The sequence below is a fragment of the Microtus ochrogaster genome, assembly GCF_000317375.1.
Source record: "Microtus ochrogaster isolate Prairie Vole_2 chromosome 6 unlocalized genomic scaffold, MicOch1.0 chr6_random_2, whole genome shotgun sequence".
In the NCBI taxonomy this organism is placed as follows: Eukaryota; Metazoa; Chordata; class Mammalia; order Rodentia; family Cricetidae; genus Microtus; species Microtus ochrogaster.
The window spans coordinates 10,409,041-10,419,851 of record NW_004949095.1 but is presented as its reverse complement, the minus strand read 5'-3'; the positions used below and the strand labels follow the sequence as shown (position 1 = coordinate 10,419,851).

Below are 10,811 nucleotides of genomic sequence, written 5' to 3'. Positions count from 1 at the left end.
ATCTAGGAGTAGCCTTCCAATCTAGGAGTAGCCTTCCCATCTAGGAGTAGTCTTCCCGTTTTAGGAGTAGCCTTCCCATCTAGGAGTAGCCTTCCCGTCTTAGGAGTAGCCTTCCCATCTAAGAGTAGCCTTCCCGTCTAGGAGTAGCCTTCCCGTCTTGGAGTAGCCTTCCTGTTCAGTCTACAGCTTATGATGATTTCTTCAGGGATATAAACAACTCCCACCCACACTCCTATCAACAATCCCAGTGAAACTCCTTCGGTCACATACAAAGACAATAAATAGAGGGGCTAGTTGATAGAGGGTTAATGGGAGTGAGGAAGAGACAAGAGAAAATAACAAGGGTGAAGATAATTGAGATACATTGTGTACATATTCAAAAATATATATTTAATTAGTATATGCTAATGAATCATTTCTAAACCGTCTACCCAAATTACCAGGGCTCCTTCACTGAGAAGGACTGTGAATGTCTCTTTTCCACCCATATTTTTCTGCTTTCAGGCCTTGTCACTCCTCTCCTGTAGCTGTCACATAACAAGAGGATACTTTCCCCTATTCATGCTATATGGCTTGACTTTCTCTTTCTTCTCTAGCTACCAGGACGACATCTAGAAACCTGTCAGGGGAACATATTCCACCTCCCAGTGATCATTAGCCACACAAACCCAGCTCTTTTCGTTCTTAGGGTTGTTCTATCAATACTATAGGAATCAAGTTTTCAGCATCAAATCTATGACCAAGTCAACTCTTTCCGTCCACTTAGAAACATAGTGATCCTAGCTCAAGAGACACCCTGAGCCAAGTGATGTAGTGATGTATATGTGCAGGCATGCAAAGGGAGGGAAGTGAGGGGTTTCATTACTATCGTTTGAATTACTTTTTTATTCTTTGAGATTATAAAATTATATCATTTCCCCTTCCCTTTTCTCTCTCCAGCTCTCCCATACACTCTTGTTTGCATTTCACTTATCATACAATGTATATTTTGTGTTTTAAGTGATCACTAAAGTACCAAGATGGTAGTTATTTTCTTGTTATCTAACTTAGCATTTTAACTGGCCCCAGAACAATGTATAGAGAGAGATGCAAAGACGAACGCACTTTCATTTCAATACGAATGATTTTAGAGAACATACGGACAAAACACAATGCTCTTACCCCTGAACATGGAAACGTTAGTTGTATGGCCCCGGAAAATTCCAAAGAAAATGCATGTGAAGCTACAAATGATCAACGACTCTCCTCTGATAATGTCCGTGTACATCTTAGAAATGCCTGGGGAGGGGAACAGGAGCGAGAATTGAATGTGGTGTGATGGTGCTCTTGCGTAGAGAACAGGGAAGAGCGAGTATGTGCTAGGGAAAACACAGAAAGCAGGCAGTCATAACTGGCATGCACCCGTGAAACAATCACAAGCAACACTTTTCATTTTCGTACTAAGCCTTCTGACTCTTCAGCTGCAAAGGAACCCAACAGAAGCAACCCTTGTATCACCCTGTCCTGGTTTTGTTTCTGTTGCTGTGATAAAAAAAAAAAATATATCCTGACAAGCTCACCAAGGCCAGCTGGACTGGAACTGATGGAGCACGTGAGCAAACCGGACTCTCTGAACGTGGCGGACAATGAGGGCTGACTGAGAAACCAAGGACAATGGCATTGGGTTTTGATCCTACTTCATGTTCTGGCTTTGTGGGAGCCTAGTCTGTTTGGATGCTCACCTTCCTATACCTGGATGGAGGGGGGAGGACCTTGGACTTCCCACAGGGCAGGGAACCCTGACTGCTCTTTGGACTGGGGGGGGGGGGAATGAGTGGAGGGAAGGGGAGGGAAACGGGAGGAGGGGAGGAGGTGGAAATTTTGAAGAAGAAGAAGAAGAAGAAGAAGAAGAAGAAGAAGAAGAAGAAGAAGAAGAAGAAGAAGAAGAAGAAGAAGAAGGCCGGGCGGTGGTGGCGCACGCCTTTAATCCCAGCACTCGGGAGGCAGAGGCAGGCGAATCTCTGTGAGTTCGAGACCAGCCTGGTCTACAGAGCTAGTTCCAGGACAGGCTCCAAAGCCACAGAGAAACCCTGTCTCGAAAAACCAAAAAAAAAAAAAAAAAAAGCAACTTATAGGACAAAAGGTGTATTCTAGTTCACAGCTCCAGGTTATAGTCCATCATGGCAGGGAAGTCAAGACATCGGGAATTTAGAACACCCAGTCACATCACACACACTATCAAAACCAATGCAGGCACACTTCCTTGTACTCAGCCACCTCTCTATACTAATGTATGGAGGACTTATACACTTGCACAGTCCAATATCCCCTGCCTAGGAAATGGTAGCACCCTCAGTGACCTGGTTTTTGCTATATCGATTAATTCGTAATCAAGACAATCACACACACACACACACACACACACACACACACACATGCCTACAGACCAACTTTATTAGACAATTCCACATTGATACTCTCTTCCCAGGTGACTCCAGAGTGTGAAAGTTGGCAGTTAAAGCCGACCTTTAGATGCCCACTGCCTGTGATATTTTCTCATTTCCTTTTACTTTATGTTTGCATATGCATGTGTCTGGTTGCCTATATGTATTCACACCTGTGCACATGGAGACAGGTTTGAGGGGCCTGAGGTTGACGATAACCATCTGCCTCGATGACTGTCCCCTCATATTTAGAGGCAAGGTTTCTCACTGATCCCAGAGCTCTCTGTTCCAGCTAGTCTGGCGTGCCAGCTTGTTCCAGGGATTCACGGTCTCTGCTCTCCCCACACTGGGATTATAGGGAAACCACTGTGTCTGCCTGGCTCTGAAGTGGGTGCTGAAACTCATTTTAGAAAAGCGCAAAATATCCAGATGTTGTGGCACACCTTTAATCTCAAAACTGGGGAAAGGATCTCTGTTGAGTTGGAGGCCAGCCTGGTCTACATAGTGGGTGAGTTCTAGGACAGTCAAAACTAAAAAGAGAAATGCTGTCTCTAAAGGAAAGAGAGAGAGAGAGAGAGAGAGAGAGAGAGAGAGAGAGAGAGAGAGAAAGAGAGAGAGAGAGAGAGGAGAAGGAAGGAAGGAAGGAAGGAAGGAAGGAAGGAAGGAAGGAAGATGTAAACTATAACCTAGCAATAACATATACATGGTTGTTTGCATATGAATGTTTAATATTATTCACAACAGTTTCTTGTTAATCAGCTAATGGGTGCATAAATGCCAGGGGTACACCCCTCTAGCTGGACATTATTCCTCCACAGAAAGGAATGCTAATCCAATCACAGCACAGTGAACCCTGGGAACCTTATAAGTGAAAGATGTCAGACACGAAAGCCGTGTACAATAGCCTGGCCTGTCTATAATCTTACTCTCTGTCGCTTCAGTCCTTTGAGGTCAGCTGTAGTCCCAAAACAGAAGATAAAAAATTGTAGAAATAAACAATGCATAAGTTTTTAAGAAATTAATTACAATATATTGTGATAATTTTACTGGTTAGTTATTACACATTGTTGTTACTTTAATGAGGCTAACTTATCCAGTAAGTCTTATCATAGATGTGAATAACAGTATATCTAGGACTCCATCCTATCCGTAGTTTCAGACAAGCGCTGAGGGTCTTGGAACAGACCACGAGTAATGAAGAACCACTACACTGTATGGTTTGATTTAAACCACGTCCAGAGCAGACAAACCCTCAGGCAAAAAAAGTACATTAGTAGTTGCCAGGGGCTTGGGTAGGTCAGATTCCACGTCCAAACTTCCACCTGATCCAATTCTCTTTCTGCCTGGAGGCTTTTTTTCACATTTTATATGGTACAAGTCAGTGAATGAGAAATCCATTCAGCCTCCACGTATTTGAGAAAGCCTCTATTTCATCTTTACTTTAAGATACTGAGTCTAACCCGACAGAATTTTCTTCTAAGGCTCTAAAAAATGTTGCTGTGCTGTCTTTGGGTTGCACCCTGTGTTTCTAAGGAGGTTTCTCTAATCATTATTATATAGTAGATATTTTTACCATTTACCTCTGACCAATGTTCAGGGAAATCAAATAATTGATTTTCAAGGATTTTATTTTGATTTCCAATGGAATGATTTTGTTTTTCTTGGACTTGGGAAATTTTTTTGGAGATATTTGAACCTTTGAGTTTTCACCAAATGAAGAGGTCTTTTTTTTAAAATTTATTATTCATTCAAACATATGTCCCTTCTCTGCCACCTTTGGGGAGTCATATATTGGGTCGCCTGTGTTTGTTCCACAGTGTATCGAAGCTCAGTTTTTCCCAGTCTATTTTTCACATTCCTCTGGATTGTCCCCATTGCTGTGTCTTCAAGTTCACTGGCCTTTCTTTGCAGAGTCTGTGTCTCTAGAAATTTTGATTGAGCCTCTTGTATTGCCCCTGTTCAGTGGTATACCAATAAACCAGATCTCCAAAACTAAACTGAACCAAACTGGGCTGGAGATATAGCTAAGGGGTAGAGTTATTGTCTAACATACACAGGGCTTGGTTTCTAGGCCCTCTTTTTAAAAACAGACGAAGGGAAAGCCTGATTTGCCGTGTTTGTCATGTGTAAACACGCATTGATTTAAAGCCCCTGCCCTGGTCTGGTTTCTCTTGCTGTGATAAACATGACAACCACAAGCAACGAGGGTAGGAAAGACCTCAATGAGGGAAGCCAGGGCACGAATTCAAACAGGGCAGGAACCCAGAAGCAGGAACCGAGACAGAGGCCATGGAGAAGTGCTGCTTGCTGCTTGATCCCCCTGGCTTGCTCGGTTGCCTTCCTTCATTTTTTTTTTAATTTTACATATTTTTTAGCTTGCTTACCTATACACCCACCTATTTTAAAAGCAGCTGATAGGCTACACTCAGGAGGCAGAGGCAGGTGGATCTCTGAGTTCAAAGCCAGCCTGGTTTATATAGTGACCTTTGGGTAAGCCAAAGCTACATAGTAAAACCCTGTCTCAAGAAAGAAGATAAATAAAAGCAACCACTTAATATAAACCACTGAATTAAAAACCCAAACTGATCACAATAAGTGACATATTATCATCATTATGATTACAGAGACAACTGGACCTGTCTAATGTTCTTTTACCTTGGGGTTTTGAAACAACAATAACTAAAAATATGTAGTTGAGATGCTATCGCCATAATCATCATTGTTGTTATTCCTAAGGTAGTATATCTATTTTGTTTGAAGAGGAATCTGTTTTCCAGTTTTCAATCTGGATGTGAAGTAATGGAATGCTTCCACGTGACCTCGGAATGACGGGGTAAATACCAGCTTACTCAGAAACTGTGAATGGATTAATATTTAGGTTTGTCTCCAGGGACTGTCTTATCTGTGTTGCCTTTAAGTCAGTCATCTGTCCTTGAGAAAACAAAGCACTAATCCCCACTCTGAAGAAGACACTACAGTCCAAAAGAAACAACGTCTCCTCACTTCTGCCAGGTGAGAAAAAGGAACCTGACATGGGGGTAACAAGGTAGCCTCACATCTGTGAAGCGAGAGAAAAGAACGGACGTACCAATCGTTTTTAGCGAGTTGACAGAATGGAGAGGGTCTATTATGCACAACGTGATGGTGAAGAGTAAACAGCACTGCAGATCCCATGAGTCTTCGTTGAATTTCAGAACCACATACGCAATGGTGACAAACGTTATCCCAAAGCTAATCACTCCCGTCAGCAAAACCTGTGAACCAGTTCATCACACAGGGTCACATCTACCCAAATATAACAAGACTGCATTTACCCGCAATGAAAAACCATATCCTGGGGTACAGATATTTGTTACTTTTTTATTTTTAATAATGTAAATTTTATTTATTCTCTGAGGATTTCATGCATGCATACGATGTATTTTGGTCATGTTCACCATTTTATTCTTTTTAACTTTGTTTCTTCTTTTTTCTTCCTTCCTTTCTTTTTTTTTTAATGTTATGTGTCCTACCTATTTGTATATCAGTAGCATGTGTACAACCTGCCTACCTAGTGCCCAGGGAGGCCAGAAAAGGGCATCAGATCCCTTGGAAATGATGTTACAGATGGTCGTGAGCTGCCACGTAGGTGCTGGGAACCAAACACAAGTCCTCTGGAAGACAGTCAGTGTCTTAACTACTGAGCCATGTCTCTAGCCATTACTTTATTATTTTTAACTGGCATAGAATTGTATAGAGTTTGAGAGTGCCCAAAGGTATACCCAGAGGACTCTAAATCAACACACCACAGATTCACACCCTGTAGACATGGTTACATGCCCTTAAGCCTAACAGGCAGAATGTAAATTCAAGACTGGTTTGCTCTACACGGTGAGTTCCAACCCAGCCAAGGCTATATAACTAAAAAGAGAATAAATGTACCCCTCCCCAAAAAGCATTTAAAAGTTAGAATTGAATAATAATGAAAACATGAAACATCAAAACATGAGATCGGGTAAAAGGGGAAAAAATAAACATTGAACATGCAAAATAACATAAAAATGCCACAAATCAACTAATTTTAATTCAATATGCTAGAAAGAGCAGAATTAAACTAAAATAGGGAAAACGTTCTCTGAAAACACAAATAAAATCGCGAAAGGAATGTAATTACAGAAAAGAAGATATGATAAATACAGTCCCAGCAATTAAAAGAAGACACCGCCATGATGAAACCAGGTTAGGACCAGCACCCAGACCCAAATATTTCCAGACCCTCTTGTGACTTCTGAGCTTCCGTTCACTTATGGGCAAATCTAACATGTTGTTTACTCAGATCCCAATGCAAACACTAATTCCACCCCCCCACACACAGCCTGCCCCTCAACTCTTTTAAATTAGTTCTACAGAGCACTAATTTAAAGAGTTTTCTTACCTGCCATAACACATTCTTTACTATATAAAAGTCCACGTCCAAAGCAGCCACAAATACAATTAAAGGTAAAAAATAACAATAAAGTGAAAAACTTGGTGTTTTTAGAAGAGGGTAAACAATTTGGTGCACCTAAAGGAACAAATGCATGGAAAAATTAGTCTGTTGCTTGTGGTGGTTTTAAAGTGTGCCCCTCCGCCTCTGCCTCCCCCACACACCCCCCCCACACCGTCACCCCCACCGTCACCGCCCAAAAAAAGATTCGTGTTTTGAGGACTTTGTTCCAGCAGGTGGCGCTATTGAGAGGTGTTTGGATCATGAGGATGCTAATTTCATCCTTGGGCTTTTAGGATATGGACGCTGCAGGAAAGAAAGTCACAGATGTGGCGTTCTAGGGCGTATACTGTCCTGACCCCGGCCTTTTTAGCTCTTTCTGCCATGATGATGATCCATCCATCTCCCCACATACCACAGACATGGAGCCAAACAACAAACGACTGAAAATCATGAAACCATGAGCCGAAAACCATCTTTCCTTCTTCTGGAAAATTGTTGGTTCATTTGTTTGTTTGTTTTATTTTTATGTATATGAATGTTTTTGCTACATTTGTGTACATGCATGCATACAGTGGCCCAGGAGGCCAGGGTTGGGTGTCAGATCCCTTAGAACTAAAATTATAGAGGGTTATGAGCTGTTATGTGTGTGTGCTGAGAACCAAACCCAGATCCTCTGCAAGAGTAACAAGTGCACATAACTACTGAGTCATCTCCCCAGCCCTTTCTTTTCCACTCTTTCCTGCTTTTAAACAGATCTTCCCTGAAACATGTTACATGAACATGACTTAAAATCTAAAAGTGGTCCTTCCAAAAATGATAGAATATCCCTTATCACTGATGTTACCTGAGATAATACTATGAAATTCCAAGAAAAAATATTAAGCTATTAGGTATTTATTTTAATATATCTATTATATGTTCTCACATGGATATTTGTGGCTTTGCAGTTATCTGTTTGGAATTGGAAAAACAAAACATTCCAGTTAGTCAGCAGAGAAATCTGATGTTTAGATGGTGGTATAATCAGTTCTATAAGGCATGGATGATGGAAGGTGTACATAAGTAATAAAAAAGTTGTGGGAGTGCTGTAAATGTTCCAATCTAACAACTGCATTGTCTCATTTCTCTGTGCCTCCATCTGCAGAGGGCTGGAGAGTTTACTGCCATTAGTTCCTGCAAGGATGAGTGAGTTGAGTATAAAACACTTAAAAATGGGTGCAGCACACGGTAGGCACTCAAATGGTGTTGGCTAGTGGGAGCGGAGGAACTTCAGGAGGGTGACAGGCTTCTGCAGACCTAGATAAAGGTGCTGCGGGTGTTATTTCCATCTCAAAAGATAAAACATTGAATGGAGACAACCTATTAATGTACATTGCATCGCTGTTAAAGCCAGGCATTAATAAGTTAAAAAAAATGGAGGAATATTTTCTTGTGGCTATATTGTGCATAATGCGTGCTTCATATCTGATCTGAGAGAAAGGGGCAATCATGCTTTATCATGAAATAACTGCTGCAGGGGATGGCAGGATGGCTTAATGGTTAAGAGCACTTGCTGCTCTTGCCAAGGACGAGGTGAAGTTCCCAACACCCACATGCTAGTCTGGCATGCATGCATGAAGCCCTGGGTTTGAGTCCCAGGACTGCAGAAGAGGAAAAACTTACACATTTGGAGTGGGTCTTGTTTGAGGTGCTCAACCTCTAACTTAGTCTAACTTAGTAGGTATACAGTACCTCGACAAAATGGTAAGCCAGCTGCCCTGTCACAAATCCTGACACAGAGAGAATCATCAAGGCAAAGACCTCAGAATTCTTTAAAATCATCTTTGAAAACCCTAAAAAATAAAAATACAAGTTATAATTTCAAAATAGTAATTATCCTATTTGATCATTATACATTATATGCCTATGTAAAGTTGTACTGTAACCTACAAGTATATATATATATAGCATGTCAATTAAAAATAAACCTTATTGAAAGAGAAAAATGATTATATTTTCAAAATGATGTAATAATTGCTAGTCTAGTTATTTAATTTTCAACTTCTGAGTCATAGTGTGTGTGAATAGCTACTAATTATTACAAATGCTATTTGGGTTTAGGAAATTCTCTCTCTCTGCGCACACACTTGTTGAACTGGTTCTCTCCCTCCACCTTATGTGGGTTCTGGGGATTGAACTCACGTAGACAGGCTTGTGTGGGAAGTGCTTTTAACCCCTGAAATCACCTGACTGGCCCACAAATACAATTTGTTAAGTGTCAGATACACATAATTAGGCACCGCTGACAGAATAATATGAAAAATGCTGAGGTTTCACAAGCCTTACACGTGCTTGCCCAGAAACGTGTTAGGGTCGCTCTATAGGCATCTTACCAAGGGGTTTGTTGGTGACAATTAATCAAAAGGCTCGACTTAGTATCCATGTACTTCATTTTATGTTAATAACCATCCATCCTGTGCTAAAAATACATATACACCAGAATTTTCCTGGAAGACAGAGATACGTGAAACTGACTGCAGCACAAGGAGCACCTTCTTCACAGGACAAGTCATGAGACACTTGCCACTGTCTTGCTCCCTTTAAGTCTATTCTGTTTGTTCTTTCCCCTAGAGACAGGAGACAGACTATAATCCTATGCATCTGTGCATAAAGCAGGACCCACTAACAGTTCAGCTTCTTGCATCCTGCCTCCCAGCTTGAAGTTGAACCAGATCAGTAAATAATTATTGAATACTTCTTATGCTTAAGTTCAGGTAAAGCGATGGTATTACCGCTGTTTCTGCAATGCCTTTGATGCTGGCCACTTAACCGTTACATCCTCAGAGTGTATCTAAAGTCAGCAAAGCTCACGGTCACCAGGCCATTGTGGGTACCAAAGGAACCAAAGTCCTTAGATCTTATATTAAAATCTCTAGACAATGCAATTCACTCCCTAATGAACCCTAAAGTGAAGATGCTCTTTGTACATATTTGTCTCATTATTTGGTCCTAGATGATCCTCCTGACTCCAGAAAAGGTTTTGGAGCAGGTGGTGTTTTACCTAAGTAAATATTCTTTTACAGAGACCTAGAAACTTTCATCACAGGAGTTAACTGTGGAATAAGGCACCTGTGTTATTGAGTAGGCTACTTCATCTGGTATTCATGTACGAATACTATTCGCTACACCTGCTGGATTCTTAATCAATATCTAGGAGGCCTTTGTTTACAAAGCCCTCTCCAATTTTCTTCTAGGCAGGAAAAGTGGGTGGAGTAAAGAAAAATCCCATCAAAAGCCAAAATAGGGGCTGGAGGGATTGCTCAGTGGTTAAGAACACTTGCTGATCTTCCAGAGGATCCAGGTTCGGTTCCCAGCACTAGCATCCTTGGCAACTCACAGCCATAACTACATAGTTTTAGGGACTCTACTGCTCTCTTGTGGCCTCCGTAGGCACGGCATGCACATGGTACATAGACATGTGTGCAGGCAAAACATTCCTACACCTATAATAAAATGAAATGCTTTTTTAAAAGCCATAATATGACATCAACTATGCAAATTGTGTCCTCTTTGTCTGTTTGCCAAGCAGTCTCCCCTCATTTCAGATGTTTTATCAGGGTCGACCTGGTCATGTGGGCAGCATCAGGATCTCCTTCTTCCTTATTAGTAGAGAATCCTGGCAATATCTTTATGTCAACACTCAACACATTGCCTCATGGTTATTTGTTTGCCTGTCTCCCCCATGAGAAAGTTCCATAATGGCAAGGACTGTCTTGGTCTCTTTAATGTACCACCCCCTTCCCGTGTCCAGCTAGTGTTACTGAATAAAGGGCTATACACAAGTGCTCCTTAGAAACTGAATGAAGCTGGCCTGACAGTCTCCACCGTCAGCTTAAGGTTTCCTTGGCTACTCTTGTAACATAGCTGTGACCTCCTGCTAT

The 10,811-nt window shown here is 41.4% G+C and overlaps 1 protein-coding gene across 1 annotated transcript in view; it reads right to left on the bottom strand.

Moving 5' to 3' along the window:
- Positions 1-10,811, bottom strand: part of Slc9c2 (solute carrier family 9 member C2 (putative)) — a 64,651-nt gene that overhangs the window by 51,335 nt on the left and 2,505 nt on the right. Inside the window, exons 4-7 of the mRNA XM_005364014.3 lie at positions 8,623-8,723; positions 6,838-6,966; positions 5,512-5,677; positions 1,162-1,278 (exon numbers count right to left, since the gene is read on the bottom strand). Coding sequence (XP_005364071.1) covers positions 1,162-1,278; positions 5,512-5,677; positions 6,838-6,966; positions 8,623-8,723 — 513 coding nt within the window. The remainder of the gene's footprint in view (positions 1-1,161; positions 1,279-5,511; positions 5,678-6,837; positions 6,967-8,622; positions 8,724-10,811) is intronic.